The 22754-nt window shown below is 37.3% G+C and overlaps 1 protein-coding gene across 1 annotated transcript in view; it reads left to right on the plus strand.

The window, feature by feature from the left end:
* The first annotated feature begins 638 nt into the window (after positions 1–638).
* The window catches only part of WDR19 (WD repeat domain 19), a 46159-nt gene continuing 24043 nt past the window's right edge, over positions 639–22754 (plus strand). The window contains exons 1-16 of the mRNA XM_063309645.1: positions 639–697; positions 2318–2409; positions 2613–2678; positions 2923–3048; positions 5136–5251; positions 8144–8259; positions 10019–10099; positions 11679–11791; positions 12570–12743; positions 15666–15736; positions 16792–16964; positions 17063–17177; positions 17509–17615; positions 18032–18154; positions 19992–20141; positions 21861–22008. Coding sequence (XP_063165715.1) covers positions 692–697; positions 2318–2409; positions 2613–2678; positions 2923–3048; positions 5136–5251; positions 8144–8259; positions 10019–10099; positions 11679–11791; positions 12570–12743; positions 15666–15736; positions 16792–16964; positions 17063–17177; positions 17509–17615; positions 18032–18154; positions 19992–20141; positions 21861–22008 — 1777 coding nt within the window. The 5' untranslated portion in view covers positions 639–691. The remainder of the gene's footprint in view (positions 698–2317; positions 2410–2612; positions 2679–2922; positions 3049–5135; positions 5252–8143; positions 8260–10018; positions 10100–11678; positions 11792–12569; positions 12744–15665; positions 15737–16791; positions 16965–17062; positions 17178–17508; positions 17616–18031; positions 18155–19991; positions 20142–21860; positions 22009–22754) is intronic.

A 22754-nucleotide genomic window follows, 5' to 3' on the forward strand; every position in this document is an offset into this window, starting at 1 on the left:
CTAAATTATCAAGATGCCTCCCATCCTTCTCTGTTACGGAATAAAATGATGGTGGTGGTGATGATTCTCCTTCTCCATCTACGCCCCCGCCTCGCCCGTTCACGACGACCCCAACTCTCCGGGCTCCAATTGGAGTGACGATAGTAGCCCCGCCCCCCCAATGCTTCTCCTCGCGCCAAGTACTTAGAGCCAAGAAAAGTAGAGACGCATCGTGACTCTCACGTATAATTATCATTTACCAAACTCGAAAATAATGATTATTAAGAGCCAGGCACCCGTTTGTTATCGACATTAGTTGAGATGTTCCACCAGTTAATGTGATAGTGAACTTGGTGCAAAAGGGAGAGGCCAAAGAGGCCTGTCCTAACCTGAGTCTTTTTGATTGATAAATAGGTCGAACTTTCGACAAACTAGTTGAATGCCTATATCTTTAAGGCTGGATTGCATTTCTGCAGGCCACCCTTTGCCTATAAGTCATTAATTTGTTACCCACTAATAAATAATCACTCCATAGAAGTGTTGACTCTTCTATTTAGTCCTCTTTCTATCTCTAGGGCCGCGATCTCCTGGGTGACGCGGACGCTATTAGCGGGGAGCCACACTCCAGGCGGTTGAATGCGCATGCGCACCTCTTTCGGTCCTCCTCCCCCCCCTCCCTTTTTAAACGCAAGACTGTCACGAAGGCAAAAAGATGCAGGTAAACTACGGGGCGGCTGCGATAGGGAGCCGGAGCGCCGCCGCGGGGCCGCGAGAGGGGCGTTCCCACCCCGTAGAGGCCGGGGGAGCAGAATCGCCTCACCCGGTCTCCAAGGGCCGTTGTGGCGGTGAAGAAAGCATCCCGGGACGGCCGGGGGCTCTTCCGTCGCGCGGCTGGCAGGCTGAGCCCGGTTTCTGTTAGTAGTAACGGGCGCCGTGTCTTCCCCTTCCCTCTCAGGGGCCTGTAGCTTTCACGGTTTTTCAGAACAGGCAGCTATTCAACAGGTGGCGTTTCCTTCCTCCTGGAGTGCACGCGAATAGGTGTGTGGAGGAGAGAGAGAGAACGCTGTTGAATTCCTGCCTGCCTCAGACCCCGCTACGAGAGAAATACGTGAGGACGCTTATTGCGAAATGAAATGGCCCCTGTTGTAGGTTCGGTGAAGATCCCGTCACAACATTCACACAACACGTGAAGCTTTGGTTTTTGCGACGGGACAGATTGTGTGAACCCAGACCGTTTAGGGTTCAGTGTATTGTGTCATCCCAGGTAAAACAGTAACAGGGTTAACAGCGTGTTGTGTCAACACAGTCGCGAAGTACAATGGCATTTGTCGAGCACGGTGTTCCTAATTTAATAATTGGTTTACAGTACTTATCAAGGCACACTTCCCTCCCTGTGTTTTGCAAGACTCCAAAATGGATCTCGGTAATCTTTTCTCTCTCCCCTTTCTAGCTTCATGGACAAGACAGGTTGGATAAGCAGGCCTTCAAGGCAAAGTTTTTCCACCACACAGAGTTGTAATTATAGGAGAAGATATTGCTATCAGATTTTTTCTAGTTAGTAGGACACATGTGATTGTTAGAAAAAAAATAAGCAACTTTTTTGAGGACGGCATCTTGGTAACTTGGCAAAAGAGAATGTGCGTAGTTCCTCTTTGCTCTGAGGCAAAGCAGAGAGCAGTTTGAACATGATTGCCTATTACCATCATGCAATTAAATGAACAGACTTCTGCCTACCTAAATTTATGCCACATTAAACAAATTAATCTGTTTGATTTCATACTGTGCTACATTTCTTGAAGACCTTCGTTTAATACATGACATTTAATATATGAATGTTGTCTGGCAACAGCCAATGCAGCGCACTCATTTAGATGTTGAATTTGAACCCAGGAGATCCAGGTTCAGCTTCCCTTGACAGTAGAGGGCTCACTCTGAGTCATGGATGGGCTTATTTATTTATTTTTCAATCCGTTCAATTGTGTCTGATTCTCGGAGGCTGCTTGGACAAGTCCCTGCAGCTTTCTTGGCAAGGGCTTGCCATTGCCTCCTTCCTAGGGCTGAGAGAAAGTGACTGGCCAAAGTCACCCGCTCGCTTTCTGTCTAAGGTGGGACTAGAACTCAGTCTCCCGGTTTCTAGCCTGATGTCTTAACCACAACACCAAACTGGCTCTACAGATGGGCTAATATCTCCCAGAAAGTATTACTATGTTATGTTTCTTTATCCTGCCAGAAAGACAGTGCTGTGAACTGGCATTTATATGGATGAGCCATGTTCTGTAGATTGAAATAAGGCATTAAAAAAGACTACAAATTTATAATTATCACTCTCTTTCCATAGCGCATATTTACCCTTTCAGAAAAGGATGCACCTAGTGCCCCTGTGCAGTTTGCTTGGCAAAAAACATTAGGAAACTACATTGCTGTTACAGGGTAAGATAAAAATGATTTAAGGTTCCTAGATTTTACTTTGCAGAACTGTAATGTGTGGAATGAAAATTGCTTGTGTTTCCTTATTTATATTCTTCCAAAGAGATGCAAATTTTTTTTTCATGAAAAACGATTCACTGTTTTTAGATGCATGTGAAAAATGTTGTTATTATAATTCTTATAAACTTTTCCTTATTTGTTTAAAGATACAGTCACACTGTAAAAATCTTTGATCGCCACGGTCAAAAGAGAAATGAAATTATCTTACCAGGGTAAGTCTTAAATCTGATTTGATGACCTTAGATGTTCTCTAAATTTAAAATCTCACTTGTTAGATAATCTAAAATGGATAGGAAAAACATTGAAAATAAGTATCTACCCAGTTAGATTTTCTCCATCTAGCATGCTAGTATTTTCAAGTGTGGTTTGGGAGCAGGTTATAAAATATGACTAGGATACTCAATAAACCAATGATGTTTTATTAAAGAGCATTTAGACATTTTTGTGCTTCTTTAGGAACTGCATCGCTATGGATTGGGACCAAGATGGAGATATTTTAGCAATTATTGCTGATAAATCCAGTGCTATTTATTTGTGGGATGCCAACACAAATAAAACCAGTTTGATGGATACCAGCATGAGGTAATTGTAGGGGGAGTCCCATATTAATCTACCAGGAGTTTGGTAGCATCCTTTCAGACTAACAAATACTATTAAAAGACATAAGCTTTTGTGAGTTACAGCTCACTTCATCAGATGCATGTATCCCTTTAAATGACTTTTTAGGCTGAAAAGGTGATAACAGGTATTTCTGGTTGTTTTTTTTAGTGCAAGGTAAAAACTTGTGCTAAAAATAAGGAATCTGGAGCACCTTTTCAGTATCAAATAAAAATACATATCCCATTTATATCTTAAAATTAATACAGGGAGCTGATCTCTATTTAAGTGAGAGAGATCATAAATGATACATTATTTGCCAAAGAGGATTTAATTTATCATGAATTAGTGTTGACCTCACTAACACATGCCAGTTTGGACAACAAGGGCATGTATTTATTTCTTCAATCATCTGAATAAATTTCTTTAAAATACAGACCATTGAGCAAATACGTATGTCTTGCTGGATCTTAAAGCTTTCTTCCAAACTACTCTTCTGTTGTTGAGCAATCTGAAAGTAAGAAAAAATTATTGCAATGAATCTGAGGGTTTCTACATAGTTTATAAGAGTATATATTATTATTAATGGAAAGAAGTGCAGCATATAATTGTTAGTTCTTCAATAGTTATAGATCTTCCACTCATTAGGTATTGCTTATGCTGACCTGTATCCTTTTAATTTAATCATTGTTTGAAGGGTGTTTCCTTGATGTTTACCAATATTTCTGTAGTAACTGGTATTTGTTTAAGTTTTTTTTAGAGAATCTTCAGTATTTTACACACATTGCTGTAATAATACAACTTCTTTTAAGATAGGCCAGTTTTATGCAATGGAGAGTTTAGATTGAGAGAATGGTTTAATTAATGCAATCTTCCCAATCTGGTGCCTTTCCTTAGCATTGTACCCTCATTCTTACCATTGAAGATGTTGGTTGGAGGAATGGAAATTACAGACTAATGTATCTGGAGTTTATCAGGTTGAGGCAGGAAGGTAAAGGTAAAGGTTTCCCCTGCACAGTCATGTGCAAGAAGTGGACATATATATCTGGGACTCCAAAGTAGTGGTAAGGGGTATTATTGTGCCCATGGACATTGGCTCCTGGTAGGCTTCCTACCCCACCTGGCTTAATTTATTTGAATTATATACCCAAATAAATACACAGAAAGTTAGTGCATTTTAGAATAACACAAGATTCAAGAACATTATTGCTGATAAGAATGCCTCCAGGTTGCATATAAGCTTTAGAGGCATTCTTCAAAAACAAAAATGGCAGCTGATAGCTGTCTAATACTTTGTGCAGAAACAAACCTACCCAGCTAGAAAAAAGAAAGGGATAAACTGGAGTAGCAGAGGAGATACTGGGAGTCTAGATGAGACTTTGCCTTGTATTTTGTGATACATACATTTTTTGACTGTCAGCCCTTCAAGATTGCCCAGATCAGGAAACAGATTCCACAAGAAGATTGGAACTATACTTTCTTGAGAAAGGCTAGAATAAGAGAATGTTGCAAGTCTACCTGTGTTTTCCCTTCCCTTCCTCTTGCACCTCAGGAGTCAGGGTCCAGTCTCTTTCTAATACTTTCCCTTCACCTTGGTCTTAGCACATGCTTCTGTACCTCTTGTTGTCTTAATGGTTTCTGGATAGTTTCCCCAAAGTCACCTCCTTGGGTTATTATGTTTCCTGCATCTTATTTCATTTCCTTGCTTCTCTCAGAAAAACAATTAATTTTAACCAGGGATAATATCTATATTTTTAAAGAATTTATCAAGTTGTAAATGTTAATTTTGAATTTGGTCATTTCAATGTATGGGGTTTGATATGAGAGTCTTTTATTGTTCTAATTTCTGTTAATCTTATGAATAGTTCACACATTAGAACTGCTGATAAATATTATACACATATTTTATGCTACATTTTCTATTACTTTAATTATAATTGAAATGCTAGTTATATGCTCTGATCTTGATACATGGACTTTTTCATTTTACTGTTTATTCCTCAAAAATAAATTTGCAATCAACTAAATATTCTTTAATTGGGCAGAACTTATTTTTATTTTTTATATTCCAGGGAACCAATGTCTTTCTTACGTTGGTCAAAAGCTGAAGCCTTACTAGCTGCTGGAACAGCTAAAGGAAATGTACTAATATATAATCGCCAAACTTCTCGCAAGATTCCTATCCTTGGTCAGTAGCTTGAAAACAGTAGAGAGGTTTTGTTTTTTTTTAACTATTCAAGAGTTGTATTTAAAAATGGAACAGGTTCAAGTCAGAAAAAAACAAATACGAGGGAGGGGGAAGTAGTTTGTATCCAATAAGTAGAAATCTCTAAACCACAGCTGCAGTCAATAGGAACACAAAGTTGCGCTTTAATACAGTTCAGTCATCCGATTCAGAAACAAAAGCAGAAACAGTTTATTCCCAAGATATTTCAGCATTTCTTCCTGCATGGAAAGTTTCTTGCAGAATAGTTAGGCAGAGATATAAATGCTCTTTTCCTTCCAGCATTTGGCCACTGGAATGTCTCAGTTGAGTAAATAAAGCTGGATATATTTCCTTTGCAAAAGCCAAGACAAATGTGTTAGGAACACTTTTATCATCTTACAACAAATTGGCAAATGCTGGGATCTCCAAAGCAGTATTTAGATAGTTGTCATTTTCAGGTTGTCCCTTTGGCCTGACATTTTTTCATTCATTTTGGAGTCTGTTTTTCATTCCTTTGTTTCAGCTTTAGTAAGCATTAGTTAATTCCTGTTGAAAGCGATTCAGGTTGAAAGAACAAATTTCTTGATAATCTTGGGCTAGTCCAGATCTTCGTTCTTGTAATGAATTTGGCATTTATCACAGTTCTTTCACTTTTTCAAGCCAGAAACATATGCACTCCATGTTTTGGAGACAGGGCACTATTTTCCCAGCATTTTCCTTGAGAACAGAATGTTATGTGTGGAAAGCAAAGCAGAATTTTATTCACAAAGTTAATCACTAGTTAATTAATTAATTACTTATATTTCTAATCCACCCATGTAGAGTTCTGTTTAAAAGGATTAATCATATCTGTCAGTTTAGTAATATGCAATAGGGAAATTCATCAAGGGCATCTATTTTCATAAAAGTTACTGTGATAGTTGCCAAAATTCTTGTGCTTATTTTAATAAACAGCAGTTTCTTGGGCAATGTGATAATTATAAAAGTGAATGTGCTTATTTAAATTAATTGTTAACACCCGAGCTTTGTTTAATATCTTCAGAAAGCAAAACTTTTCACTGTGGACAGATGCCATTTATGTTCAAATGCAGTGCATGGACCAATTCTGGCATTACTCTATGCCTTTATTAACAAGTAGCCCATCTACCAGTGATTGGGGCACAGCATTTGTCTTCCCTATTTACAGTAAAGGTAATAGGGATGCCCCCCCAAATTATAGACCTATAAGTCTCCTGAACAGTATCAATAAATTATATATGAAACACTCATTTTGGAAGCGATTGAACTGGATGTATCAAGGGGAAGAACCGGTTGGATTTTGCATGGGACATTCCACTGCGGAATAAGATCGTATACTGCAACGTTTGGTTGAAAACTATGCCATTAAACCCAGAACAGCTCTCCAATCAGACTTTACTCATTTCAAGTTGATATTTTGTCTCTGTTTCTAAAATAAGAGCATGGGATAAACTTAAAAACTCCTCTATGTCAGGTACTTGTTACTACTTATTTGTAATTTACATAGAAATGCAACCTTGAGAGGTAGAGGTAGTGCTAATGATGAAATTTCTAGCCCTGTTCTAAACTCCCAACAAGTCAAGTGTGGCTCCCCCACTTTTCAACATCTGTGTGTTTGTTTGCAGTTTTATTTTAAATCTTTGGTGAAGTATCTCAAGGAAATGGATATGCATACTCCCAAATTAGAGAGTAACTGCTTATTTTCTTTATGGAGATAGTTCCATGATGCTCTCACAACCCATCGGCCTCAGGAGAGCCTTGAAAGTGGATAGGCAATGCTGCCCTAATGCCCAGTTTGTAATTAATTATAATACTGAGAATATGGTCTTTGCTAAAAGATCAAGGGCATACAATTGGGCACTTGAAGCTAATGCTGTGGAAGAAATAAAGGGCTTTATATACATAGATATGTATTTTTTTGTATTCAGGCAAAAAAAAAAGTGCTGACTGACCAGGCAATTTTGACTGGGACAGGTATTCTGTGATCTGTCTCTCACCAAGGCTTTTGGTATCTATGCTCTAAAAGAGGGCTGGAGAGTTACCTGTACAATGCAATACAGACATGTAAATGCAAATTGATATAGACTATCTAATGTGGACACAAGAGGGCCAGTTTGGTGTAGTGGTTAAGTCACCAAGCTAGAAACCAGGAGACTGTGAGTTCCAGTCTGGCCTTAGGCACAAAGCCAGCTGGGTGACCACATTCTCTCAGCCTGAGGAAGCAGGCAAGGGAAAACCACTTCCGAAATCTTGCCAAGAAAACTGCAGGAACTTGTCCAGGCAGTTGCCAGGAGTTAATATTGACTCAAAGGCACACCAAAAAAAAAAGGGATTGAAAACTTCCTATGCGCCCCGCAAACCTGCTATTTAAATTGGAGAGCAATATTTAAGGCCTGAAATAAGGTCCTTTCATCAGCTCTGCTTAAGGGAGAACTCAGTAATACAAAATAAATGAATGTGTTTGATGTACGCTTTCATGGATTAGAAGCAATCAAAACTATTGGACACATCATTTATATTGCACCTTTTATAGGGATCTCAATAAAGAATTTACACTATCACATTATCACATTCCTCTGAAATGCTTGTTAGGTTTTTCTCCTTTTATGAACAAACTCTCTGTTCTCACTTTTAAAAATGGCCAAATTTTGTGCTTGTGCTTGTAGAATCTGTTGCAACATTCTCACTGATTCTATTTTTCGGTTATAAATCAGGTATTATATTTTATTAGTCTTCTGATGCATTTCAAATGTGTCTCCTCGTAAAGAAGTTTGAAAATTGGTTTTGGACCATAAAGACTTGTTGTTAAAAAGCAAACGTTGGTGATTTTTCTTCTTGTCTGTCTTCTTTTACCAGGTAAGCACACCAAACGGATCACTTGTGGTTGTTGGAGCAATGGAAAATTTATAGCATTAGGCGGTGAAGACAAATTAATAACAATTAGCAACCATGAAGGCGACACTATCAGAGTGGTAATAAACTTATATTTTATATTTATGCACAAGATATGAAAAAGTATAGGAAACAGTCCCTTTCTACTATTTCTCCATTTACTCAGTATTTTTCTTAATATGTTTCCCAAAACAGTTATATACATCCTAGTTTATTTTATTTTATTTTGTTTGTTTGTTTGTTTTCTATAGCCACCCATCTCAGAAATTTTAGGGTTTGCTTTTGAATTACAGGTGATAAATGCAAAATATGCACACACATAATTAACCATTGTGTGTAAAATGCCCTGAACTGGATTCACACTGAGTTTTATGCAGTTGAGTTGGTAAAACAGGCACCCCTAACGCTAAAAAAAACCCAGAAGGTTCAAGTTTCCTGCTGAATGGGGTGGACTAGAGTGTGTGAGATCTGCCGAGGCAGTTTCTCTGGTAAAAAGAGAAAAAAGCCCCTGAGTCAAGTTGATTCCCAGTGAGTACATAAACACATCTGTGTAGGTTCCTAAGCAACAATATGAACATGATTTGCAACAGTCGTCTTGAGTTTTTTTTAACCCTAGCCGGCAGCCCTGAGATTTTTTTTGCTGGTCTTCCATCCTTTGGGGCAGCTATAATAAATCTAATTCATCATCTTCATCATCCATGTAGCAACCATGTCCAATCTTGCTTAATTGTTTTCTGTTTTTAAGCTTAGATTTTAAGCTTAGCCAAAATCAGCTAGATACTACCTCATGTTACTGACCTTCTATGAGTGAGCCTTAATGTAATGTTTCAAGGTAGAAGCTTGAGGACCTCTCGTGGGAAGAGGAGTTTTTGAAATCTGCTATCAGCCTAGTTTTACCCAAAATCTAGATCCAGCCACTTGTTTAATGTACAAGAATAATGAAATCTTACCTTCATTAGAATTTTACTGTTTATTGGAGAAACGTCTGCTAGTAGAAGTTCCAAGTTCCATACACTGATTATATCAGCCTTAAAATCTCATTAGTGATTGCAAACCCCAGAGGGTTTTTTCAAAAAATCACTACAGTTAATGACTGGGTTCATATGTAGAATTAAGTTGTAATGTGCCTTGTTTGGCTTTGATTTAGTGTGATCTGTAACCTGTCCCTTCATTATTACCTGTCAGCGTTCTCTGTTTATTGGGGGCGAGAGCAATAAAAGTACATGCATCCATACATTATGCTAATAGCTAAATGTCTATACATAAAATTAATATTGTAGTGTTATTGCATAAATATTTGTCTTAAATTTTGAAATAAAATCTTAACTGTCCAGTCTTAATTCTTGATGTGCCATAGGGTTCTGAAAATCAAATAAATTACTACTACTATTACTGTTGAAGCCACCCAGATTCAGGAAGACTCAACTGTTTATGTTTGGGACTTACTAATATAGGTGTCCTATTCTTTCTTTCCTAATGGTGACTTCTGATTAAAGCAAGCAAAGGGCTTTATAAAACAGAGAAATACAAAGGCTGCATTTGAGACATTACATTATCAACAGGTTAGTCACTGGCTAGACTCACACACCATACTAAACTAGGTTAACCATAATTATTAAATAAACCTTGATTGAACGGGTTTTCATAAACACACAAAACTAAGCCAAATTATGTCTTGGAGCAATACAGAAATCCAGTCAATGCCTAAAACTGTTCTTGAAATGGTATTGATAGTTCCTTGATAACCATGTTAGTGCCTTATTTCTGTCATTTTCCTATTAGTATAGCTCTTTACAGAGATACTATAAATTAAATTAATCTGGAGTCTTATTCTTGCAGACAGCAGTGAGAGGAGAGCCCAGTGATATGGAGTTCATAGTGATGAAGACTGATGACAGAACAGGAGGAAATGAGACCACAGTAAGTCATTAATGGCAGTGCTAGAACTATATTACATCAGGCTTACTTCATCTGCTGAGATCAAAGGTCATTGAAAAAGAAAGAAAAAGAAAAAAGTTAACACTGAGAAATTCAGTTGAGATTATGTTCTGCACAACAAAACCAACATTTGTTGCCATGATTCTTAATATGGCAGCTTGCTTTTGGGGAATTTAACCTGCAAACCTTTGCTGTGAAGTATATACTCTGCCACTAAGCTACAGCTTTTCCCAGTTGTATGATTGAAAGTTTTCTTTAAAAATGCAGTCATCCTCCTCTTCCATTTGACTTTTGGCCCTAATGTCATGTTCATATTTCCATTTTAAGTCATTTCATAAGAGGTATGTATCTTTGCTACTACAGATTTAAGACTGGCAAAAATTAACACTTGTGCATTTGTCAATCTCAAGCTTGGTTTGTTGTCATTCAGTTTGGCTTCAACATTTGTTAATAAACTATTTCTTTTTAAAATACTTTCTTTATATTTATTTTCTACTCATTCTATTGGGAGAATCTAGATTCTAATATTATTTTATACAGGACTTGTAATTTCTCATCCTGCTGTCATTTTACTTTCATTTCTTCTTTCCTTTTCTTCCATGTCTATTTCCTTCTAAAATCCACTCTTGACACCACCAGAAAATATTCTCTTCCACTTTCGGAACTTCTCACCAAGCTTGTATCCTTCACTTGTTCTCTCTATATTCAACCTAAACAATCAGATCAATCATGCTTTTAGCTGTAAATTCATTCCTCTGCTATGCATGTTTGTGTGTGTGTGTGTGTGTATGAATAGACTGATGCTTTAAACCAGATATTGAAAAAACCAACCTCTTTTTTTAACCAGGTACTCATTAAACAGTCACCATTCTCATTCATTCTTGAGCCCCTGAAGCTCCAGTCATATTTTCTGTACTCTCCTATCTCATTCCCCCACATCTGTTCATGTCACCCAGCAAAATAATTTGTTTTCCTGGTTTGTATTCATTCAGAATGTTGCACAATTTCCCCTAAGCTTGTCTCTCTTTCAAAGCAGTATCTCAGTTATGGAGGTGGGGAGGTGTTTGAACTTAAGTGGCTTTCATAATTAACTAGCTTATATTTTATGGAAACATGGTGCTAGACTATTCTGATCCTTGGCCTACCAGCACGATCTTATAAATCGTTACATTAACCACTGTTGACATCAGTCAAGCTTTCTCTTAGGTAGAATCTGCAAAACTAAACCCCAGGTTAGATTCTGAGGAAAAGGGACTTTCTGTTTTAACATTAGTCCAACTATAACATTAAACCATTGTTAAACTAGACAGAGAAGGAGAATGGGGAGGCAGATACCATGGTGAGTTTAATATCATTATGCCTGTGTCAAGTTTTTACATGGTGTCCTTGGGACAGTTCTGTTTCAATCTTTGTAGCACTTATTTGAGGCGCTCTGTACAAGAAACACACTCAGAAGGTACACGTTACAGAAAGAGAAGAAGAAAGTGTGGCTCTTCATCTTTGTTAGAATTTGTACTGCAAATAATGTTGGCCTCATTCAGTATCTTTCTTTTTTTATCAGGTATGCATTGTAGTTGCACAAAAAACATTATATTTTTATAACTTCAAAGATCCAGAAAACCCAATTGAACTAGCATTTCAACAACGTTACGGGAACATTGTATCTTACAAATTGTAAGTAACCAGTAAAATATCTTTATTAATGTTTCTCTGAAGTGACCATATTAGTTGCAACAAAAAGAAGAGTACTATGTAGGAGCTTAAAAATGAATGTTATTTATTTATTTATTTGTCTGTCTATCTATGTATCTATCGAATTTGTCACCGCCCATCTCCTCCCACCAGAGGGACTCTGGCAGGTTTACAACAATAATCAATAAAACAATAAATATACAATAAAATTACAATATATAAAAATACAATATCTAAAAATGCAGTTACAAGCAAACAATTATAGATGAAAATGGAATCCAGATGGCGGATGATAATTCAGTCCTTGTATGCGATGAGCACTCTAGGGCATGAGCCATCCCCAAACATCATGACTCCCTTCCCCGCCCCAAGCCAACAAAAACAAGAATACTGTGTAGCAGCTTAAAAATGAATATATTTTATTATAGCGTAAGCTTTGTGAGCTGAAACCCACTTTGTCAGCCCATGGAAGTTTATTTCATAATTTTAAAGTGAGTTTTGGGTTTTGGCTGTTACATTTAGTTAGAGGTTTGGATATTTTACAAGCTAAAATCCAGTATCCTTGAAAAGAGATTTGCAATTGAGCCTCTCTAAGCACCTTACCTCCTGGTAATGACAAATTAACTTTTTAGATAATCCTTCTGTTTCTATGGTCACTTTCAATTCTTCAGCCATTTCACAATTCAATATTAGCTCTGCATTATTTCTCTCAGTAGCTGTGATGCCTTGTCGTTTTTTGGAATATTTATTAACTTCGCAGGTATGGTGAGAATTATATCATGATTGGTTTTTCGCTTGGCTATTTTGTGGTGATTTCAACACACGTTCAAGAGATTGGCCATGAGATCTTCCAAGCTTCTGATCATAAAGATTACCTGACCAGCATTGCAATATCTGAATCATTAAACAAAGCTGCATCATGTGGAGATAACTGGTGAGGCATAATATTTTCATGTAAGACCATTTGAATAACAAAATTGCCATTGTCGCAGAATCTTTTAAGTCTATGAAAAGACTTGCCCTGAATTTGTGTGCCCTATAGCATACATAAGAATCTTATATATTCAGAGTACTGGTTGTGTTTATTTCAGTACAGAGGGAGCGAAAACATATATACTGTGTACACACACACACACACACACACACCAGATGAATGGAGATGGAGAAGACGTAGGTGCATGTTTGTTTATTTATCTGTTTATTTATATAAATATTTAAATTGCCTGATAACTAAAGTTCTCTGGGCAGTTTACAATAAAAGACACTGAAATATATAATATTTAAAAATGTATATAATACAATTCAATAAAATGCATAATTAAAACACCATAATTGGAGTTGTATAGCATGTTGGAGCTCTCAAGCCGGACCATTGCAACACCTGGATCTGGACTCCATGAAGCTCAGAGGTACAGAGTTCTATTCTCCTCAATTCTTGAGAATCACAAACATTAAAGAAAATACCTTCTTTTAGCTAGCGCAAATACTTTTGAATTTACAGGCCCTGTTTGATTGGCCCGATTGATGGATCCCATGGCGTTCCACAGAGAGCTTGGGGTTTTCCCTGATGATCTGGTGGGTGGTTTGGCTAAGGTCCTAATTGCTGCCTGGAATGTGTCACTCCTATGAGGCTTCTTCCTGTGTGCCAATCCTGGAGTGCCCTTTGGTTTACTGAGGAGCTCCAGGAGATGAAGCACCAGAAGTGACGCCTAGAGCACCACTGGGAGAAGACTCAAAGTGAGTCTGACAGGACACAGGTCAAAGTCCATATTAGGGATTACCTCATAGTGATAACAGTGGCAAAACGACAGTATTTCTCCACTCTTATTGCAGCTGCTGATAGCTGTCCAGCAGCTTTGTTAGGGTAACCCTGTCCCCATTGGGTAGGGAGGGCACCTCGGAACATCAATTGGGCCACTGTGAGGATTATTTAAGCTATCTGATGGATAAAGTCACTCAGATTCACTTTGACTTGAACTCTGACTGGGCAGAACAGGCTGAGGTGCCTGGGGCAAGGTCTGGAGATGTGATCTGGTATGTGTTTGAGCCAGGGACAGAGTTCTCTGTGCTTGAGGATGTGTTTGAGGAAGTGGACAGAGTTCTCTGTGCTGTCAGCTCAGCCACCTGTTTACTGGATCTGGGCCCCTCTTGGGTCATAAAAGTGCCCAAGGAGGTGACCCGTAGTTGTGTCCATGCTGTGGTGTCAGCCTCTCTAAGGGAGGGGATGGTACCTCCTGCCTTGAAAGAGGCAGTGTGTGCCCCCTCCTCAAGAGGCCATTCTTGGACCCAATGTTTTTTGTCAACTACCAACCAGTCTCCAACCTTCCCATTTGGGGGAAGGTTATTGAGAAGGTGGTCGATCTGTGGCTGATGAGAACCCTTGGTGAAACAGATTATCTTGACCCATCTCAGTTGTGTTTCAGGCCAGCATTTAATATTGAGACAGCCTTGATTGCACTTGTTGATGACCTATGGCGGAGCCAGGATGGCGGTGGTGCACCCATCCTTGTGTTCCTTTATCTCTCAGTGGCTTTCGATACCTTGGTATGTCCATGTAACATCTCTGCTTCATGAGCTGTACTGGTTGCCAATTTGCTTCTCAGTGCAATTCCAGGAAGACCCCCAAATTACCTATAAAGCCCTACATGGCATAGGGCCTGGTCTCCCATAACACCTGCCTGGCCAATTCAATCCTGCAAGGTTGGTGTGCTCCAGGTTTCTTCAATTAAACAATGTCATCTCTCAGGACCCTGGAATTGCGCCTTCTCTGTAGCAGCTCCTGCCTTCTGGAATGAGGTTCCCCCCAAGATCTGAATGGCACCCACTCTGCTATTGTTTAGAAAAGCCATGAAGACCTGGCTATTCACCCAGGCCTTAGGCAAGAGAGAGTGAGACCTCTCACTCCATCATGCTTGTCATCTTTTTTCTTTATTTTTTGTTTTATTGTAATTTCTTTGTTGTGAGCTGCCCAGAGTTGCTAAGAGTTGGGCAGCTTACAAGTTTAATAAATTATTATGGCTGATTGTACAGTCAGCCAGATGTTTAGATTGGATTTGGCATTTTTGTCCACCTGTCGAGTCCTTCCCAAGGACCTGTGATAGGCGGCTCATCATCATCATCAAAGCATCCATACTGAACCTACTATATGGCAGGTTTTGTTGGGTTGGGAATTATGTCCCAATTCTGATTTAGGACTCTCATTCTGAACAGAAGTCTTTTGATTGGTATAATATATTTCTGTATTTAATACTGTCATTTTCCAGTATAAGAAGTTTCTGAATTTTGGAAGGAAGGATGCTGTTTTTCACAACTGGATGCAGCATCTGATGAGTGTTGCTTCCTTAATGTCTATATGAACTGGAAAGCTTCCATTGTCTTCTCAAATCTGGGCAAAGGAAGGCCTAGGCCAGTGGTTCACAAAATGTGGTCTGGGGACACCTGGGGGTCCCCTAGAATCTTTCATGGGATCTGTGAAGTTAAATAAATAAATATTTTAAAATTTCTCAGATTTAATTTCTAATACAATAAATATAGATAGATATAACCCACATAAACCAATGCTCTTTGGGGTCCTCAGTCATTTTTAAGAATGTAAAGGGTTCTGAGACCAAAATGTTTGAGAACTGCTGGCCTAAACAAGCATAATATCCAAATGAAAGACTCCCTGCGTGACTCCATATGATTTTCACAATAGTAAAGGTTTAGCTGTGAGAGTTTATGAATTTTTTATTCAATGTTATCACTTTAGTTTTGAAAACATAGCTCTTAAGAAATGTCTGTGATTACATTATTGATTTTATGTAGTTTGTTATTAAAATGAAAAATACTGAAGAAATTGATTTTCCTTTTATTTTAGCATCAAGATTCATGACTTGTCAGATCTGAATGAAATGTATGCAATCATAAACTTAGAGGATGAAAATAAAGGTTTGACAACTTCCCAATTTGATAGTTTGCCAAATTAAGTGTTTGCATTGGATCAAGCAAGACTGATTTTCAGTACCTACTCAGTGCTGAGCTTTTCTGAAGTGTCTTTGGAGGACTGAGAATGAACAGTACCAAATTTGACCTCACATGTTTCATACTCCACTTGTTTCAGCTTTCAGTTAATAATAAAGCTTAGTGGGCGCTTACATTGGAATAAAGCAAAAAGTAGTTTGCTGAAGTTATAGCATCCTTCAGATCAGGATCCTTAGGAAGTAGCAGATTTCAATATCTTCCCTCGTGTGTGTGAAGGGAAGGAGGGGATCATGCAAGCCAAAGTACTGGTGCAATTTGTCCCAAACTTGGAGAATCATTAGATCTGCGGACTTGAGGAACCCCAGGGGTGCTCCCTACCTTTATACAGTAATTACAGTTTTTAAAAGAACTTCTGTTTCCATCGAATAAGTAAGAAATTATAACCAAACACATGTCTTAGGCCCAAATTGCCTGCAGGACTGCCTATTTCTGTACAGTCCATCCTGCAGGATTAGCACCGCAGCAGGTCCCCTTTTGCAGATCCCACCACAGATTCATTTAGTATCAGCAGCAAGTTATGATTTTTCCATGATGGGACCCTTAGTGTGAAATAAATGTCTGTTGAGGTTAGGATAGGCTCCCTCCTTATTACTGCTTGGGAGAGGAATTAAACCTGCCTTTCTATCCAGTCCTTTTAGTGTTTCTGAGATTTTTAATATGTAGTTTTTATGTTAGTTTTATATGTGTGTTTTTATAATATCCCTAAAGCTGTGGGAATGTATGCATTTATAAATAAGTAAATACAAGTGTAAACATGCTAAAAGTTACTCCCTAAGAGTCTTTCCTAACTTGCCAGCCTGTGGACGAGTTAGGGCTATAACATCCAGAATTTGTAACTACTGTGGCAAAGGCAGCTCAAAGATACAGGGGTTTGCAAAATGTGCTTTTGTGTAAAATCTTCATTGTTTTTTGGCTTTCCAAGACAAGCACTCCTTTTCAACGTAATATCATTAACATTTTAGGTCTAGATCAGCTGGCATGGACAGACGATGGGCAATTGCTGGCAGTGTCTACCAAGCGAGGATTCATCCATGTGTTCTTAACAAACCTGCCCATTCTTGGAGACTCGTATAGCACACGGATCGCGTATCTCACCTCCCTTCTTGAAGTCACAGTGGCCAACCACATTGAAAGTGTATGGCACTTTATGCGTTTTTAAAGTTTATATGGGGATAAAGGTTTTGATTTACCATCCTGAGTCCTCAGCACAAGCAATGTGGTCTGTCTTGGCAGGAACTACCAATAACAGTTTCTGTGGAAGTTGAGCCCAACTTCGTTGCAGTTGGTCATTATCACTTGGCTGTGGGCATGAATAATCGGGCATGGTTTTATGTTCTTGGAGAGAGCAGTAAGTAAACCTCAAATTCCATTATTTCTCAATAGTGTTTCATTGCTGCATTTTTTAATTACTGCTCATCTTATAAAATGTCATTATTTACTGCTTTATGCTATGCTCTTTTGTACCAATAATTTATATGACATGTTAAAGTAAACTATAATTTAGAGAGTAGAAAAAAATAAAGTAGAATAAGCATTTCTGAGGTTGTGATATTTCATCCTTGCATCTGTTAGATAGTCATAAGCTTCACAAGTTGAACCTGCTCTGTCAAATGTTCAGTATTTTTAATTGCTAAAGATAGGCTAAACAAATATATATATATATATTTAAAATTTTGCAGGTGTAAAAAAGCTCAAGGACATGGAATATCTGGGAACGGTAGCCAGTATGTGTCTTAATTCTGATTATGCCGCTGCACTTTTTGATGGTAAAGTTCAGTTGCATATGGTAAGTATGTTAAGAATTTTGAATCACCAGAAGTTTGTATGAAGTATGACTAAAAAGACCCATTGAAACTGCAAGCAGAAATCTGAGCCAGAAACTTCTGTTATATCCAACACAACAGTAAGATGATTTTTACTCCAAACAAGATGAAAAAGCAATTACATTTTCCATTTAGTAGCCGGTGAGAAAACAAGGAGCTAGAGTCACTAGAACATGTAAATTTAAGGTATAGAATTGCGGGCCAAATATATAATTCTATTGGTTTGGTTTGAAAAATCCTAAGATTTTAGCTGGTGACTTTTTAATAACAAGAAAGGATAAGATTGAGATGATTACTGATTTCCTTAATTTGAAATTATGGACTAATAAAATCTATGAACTACTTATTCTGAAACAAAAAGTTTTTGTTTTTATTTCAGATAGAAAGTGAACGTTCAAATACTCAGGAAGAACGGGAGACTAGACTCTTCCCAGATACAGATGATAAAAGTAAAATTTTGTGCCATTCTTTAACTAGTGAGTTCCTCATCTATGGTACTGATGTAAGTATGTATCTTTTTCAACTTCCATATCATTACAGCAGTGTTGTTTGCTATTTATATTACTGTCACCTTTTTGCAGTCAGATTTTGTGATACTGCTAGAACCTACTTGGCAGGAATCTTGGAGTATCTGTCAATAGGTAGCCTCTCTCAGCTAATATAGAATAGGAGAAAAGTAGGAGGGATCTTTTGCTGCAGAAATAAAAAATGAGTATCCCAGGTCAACCTTTAGAACCCAATTTTGTGGAGCCTCTCCAGACAGTGAAGTGGGGGACAGTCCCTGGTCTCTCCTGAAATCTGTACTTGTAAACAGCTGGATAAGGGCTTCAAGAAAGTAAATCCTTGAGCTCATATTCCAGTCTGTTCTCAGATTTTGGCTTGTTTGGTAAACAATTTGAAGATTCCCTTTATTGGTAAAATGGTCTTTCTTCAAACAGAAGCAGCAACAGGAAGGGGGCCAGTGTTTACTTTGTCCTGCATGTCTGCTTGTTCCCTTCAGTCATGAGGCTTGCACTTAAATGCCAAACCTCCTGTTGTTTTTGCAGCAGTATAAGGGAAGTATATCTGCACAGCATTTGAGAATTTTGAATCTGCCCCATGTTAAATTCCTGCAAGGGTTAGGGAAACTGTCTTTTTGATAGAAAACCTGTTTGCCTTTCACCCATGCCCTAAAATGTTGACCAGAACATCTTTGCTAGAACAGGGTGTCTCATCTAGCATTTTGTTTTTACAGTGGTGAATCAGATGCCTAGAAAAAGGCGATGTCCAGAGTGTAGACATGAGAGAGTCCTTCGTCTTGAGCCCACATTATCTGCTGTTGTTGTTAGTCCTGTATCACTGATTGTGACAGATGATAACTTCATACTCCATGAACTTGTCTAGATCCTTTTGAGGCCATTCAAATTGCTTGGCATCACAACATTTTGTTCTAGAAAATTTGATGGTGCCATATTTTCCATAGTTTTATATCCTGCAAACCATTTCTCTTTACATTTTTTCTAAGCTAAATATTCCCCAATATGTATTTCCTCAAAGAAATTGCTTCACTGCTTGATCGTTTGGGCTGACCTTTTCTTCACCTCTTCTGCATTAACTTTTTTTTTTTTGAGATGTGGTATCCAGAATACCACAAAACATTTCAAATATAGTTATATACTAAGGATCCATAGCATGGAATTTACCTTTTTTCACTGGAAACAGACATTGAGTCAACATTCTTATCAAACAGATTTACACACTCCAAATCTCTTTACTGACTAGTCATTGCCAACAGAGATCCCATTCAGAATTTATGTGAAATAAGGAGTTTTTGCCCAAGGTGTGTACTTGTTTTGAACTTCCTTTATTCTAGATACTTTCATTCTGCTCTTCATTTTGCATGCAGTCAAGGAAAACAAAATTAGATTTGCTCTCACGGTTACTAAATAAAAAACAGTTACTATATTAATGCTCATTTACCCAATTCTTTTCAAAGCACCAATAGTAATTAAGTAATTAAGTGCCATCAGCAAAGATTACCAGCTCACAACTCACTTCTATTCCTATAGTATGTAGGATCTAGTTTAAAAGACACCTAACCTTGAAGGATACCAAAGTTTATATTGCTCCATTTTGAAAAATGTTTTACTGCCTTTATTCCTATTCTACTAACAAGGACAGTGATTTCAGTGAAGGGTATACAGTATATTTGATAGGTTTTCAGATTAAATGTCTTTTGCAAGTCAAATATGGATAACAAATAATACGTTTATATTTTATATGATTTATGTTTTGATAAATTTTTCTATTACTATTATGTTTGTTCATTCTCTCTCCCTTTCCTTCTCACTATTTCTTAGATTGGCGTTATTCGGTATTTTTACATTGAAGACTGGCAGTATGTCAATGAGTATCGGCATTCTGTTGGTGTGAGAAAAATCTTCCCAGATCCCAATGGATCCAAATTAGTTTTTGTTGATGACAAAAGTGATGGTTTTGTTTACTGTCCTGTAAGTTATTCCATTTCCTTTGTACTTATACATTTTAGATTGAATTCTACATATATTACACTCTTACTTTTTCTTTAGTAATTTCCTATGTAACTTCTACCAAATAATGCAAATATGGTCTCATTTTTTCTTCAGTGAACTATGAGATATTTAGGATGAGAAAATAACTAGAGCTCTCACCCAGGCACCTGAACCTGCATCTTCCCCATCTAAGTAGAACTTACCAAATACACCACGTTGTAAGACTGCCATTTTTTTTAATGGGATCAAGACCGCAGCTTAGTTTGTAAGCCAAAATAACACTACGTTTCAAATGTTTTCAGTATTGTTGGGATTCTTCCAGGCTTTAAACTTAAATAAAAGTGCATTATTTTTGGTCACAATATATAAGTTTCTTGTTACACACCTTCTATTTCCTGGTTCTGGATACTGATCTAAAATGTATTTTAACTTCAGACGCAATTCCACCTTGCTGTGGTTAGTAACTGTTAAATCATCTTCTTTGTATTATCTGCCTTCTTCGTACTTCTACCCACTGCCATTTTCTTCAGCATTCATTCTTCTGGTCTCTCGGGAAACAGTGTATGGAAAATCTTTGTCTGATATCTCATTACTTGGTTATTCCTTAGTAACCTATATACACTGCTGGTATGCATACATGTGAAACTGATAGAAAAGTTTTAATGATTCTTTGGATATTAGAATAGGTAGATAATACAGCAAAATGACGACATAGGTATCCATGATAATAGAAAAAAGGAGGAGTTAAATAAAGGAACTATATTTCTTAACAGTAACTAAGCTGATTTCTTTATAAGGGAAATTATTTTAAAAAAACTATTTCTAAATCTCTTTCAAAAGTCATGGTTATGGTTATAGGTTGGAATATGGTTTATAAGGTTAAAATGCACTTCAGATAGAATGCATCTGTTTACATAATATAACTATGTGGAAAGGCATTTGAGATTAACAATGAAAAGTTATAAAAATAGATTGATAGATCTAAAACTAAATACAAATATATTTGAAACTACATTTATCTCTTTTACAAAAATAAGATCACCTCTCCCATTCACAGTGCATGTGCGTGGGGGGGGAATCCAACGCTTATATAAGTAATATAACTTACTTATTTTCTAGAAAAATCATAAATGTGTAATTCCAGTTTTAATGGTCTTGAAACAAATTCTGATTTCCCTTAAATTATAACCAGTTTTCTCCCTAAAATACTGTTTTAAGATCCTTTTTCCTACTATTTCTATAGATAGGATATTATCTGATATCATCATTAACACCAGATTTAGATTAATCCTTTAATTTGCAGAACTTTTGTTTCTCCTGAATTCAGAATTAATTTACACCCATCCATCCATCTGTCTATCTATTGGTACAGTTTATATTTTCATTTTGTCTCATCCTTAGTATTTTCTCACTACCTAACATGTTACCCTGTTTAAACAACCATGTTTTATATATGTTAAAGAAGTTTGTGTTTCTGCTGCATTGTGACTAGGGGTTTTTTATTTAGATCTGTAAACTGAGATTAATATTTTCCTAATTCTCTGACAAGCACCTTTTATGTTCCATTTAACTCAGAACTGGAAGAGAGGTATACCCATCTCATTCCTCCAAAAGTCATCATATAGCACATACTTGAAAATTCATCATGTTCTGGTTAGCTTTATTTACAAGCTAATTTTGTGCTGCTGTTTTTTGTAGATAACTGATATTGCCACTGAGATTCCAAATTTCCAACCAACTATCAAGGGCATTCTGTGGGAAAACTGGCCACTGGATAAGGGTGTATTTGTTGCCTTTGATGATGACAAAATATACACTTATGTATTTCATAATGATACCATACAAGGTATTGCAGGTGTTTTATTATTTCAGTTATGATCTTAGAATTTTATAGACCAATATAAGGAAACAAGGAGTTCACAGTTTTAATGTTTATGATTGGCAGGAAGACAGAAAGTGGGCAAGAATGAGAAATATAAATACATAATAAGGTGCTATTTTGTATATCTTGTTGATCTTAATAATGTTATTATATGTGACAGTGAGGAACTATTGAATTTCTGATCTCATTACTTACTAAGTTTTTATTACCTATTAAGTTGTGGAGAAGCTCTGGTGTGGGCTGGTCCATGAAGTCATAAAGAGTCGGAAGTGACTAGACGAATGAACAACAAAAGGTTGTGGAGAACTCCATCCACAGGATGCTCAGAATTTTAGGAATAAAGCATGGGCTTTTTTTATTGGGGGGAGGTACAGGAGGTGGGGTTACAGAGGGGGAATGGTAGTCATGTAAAAACCACATACATGGGGGCATGACATAATATAATATCTGTATCTCTCTGCTCTTAGAGCTTAAGGGTAGAGGGTTGGAACCCAATAGATAACATCTTGCTACCTCCATCTGAAGAGACCCAGTAAAGAGATAAATGGTCACATGGTGCCTCCTGGTGGTTAGTGTCTCCTCTTAGGATGATTCACACATTATGCTAAACCATGGTGTTGGGTTTATACATTATAAATCATAGTTTATAAACAACTATGACTGGACTCATGTCTATATAATTTTTTGGCAATAGAGCAGTATTTGGTTTT

This window comes from Candoia aspera, chromosome 8, assembly GCF_035149785.1.
Source record: "Candoia aspera isolate rCanAsp1 chromosome 8, rCanAsp1.hap2, whole genome shotgun sequence".
NCBI classification, from domain to species: domain Eukaryota; kingdom Metazoa; phylum Chordata; class Lepidosauria; order Squamata; family Boidae; genus Candoia; species Candoia aspera.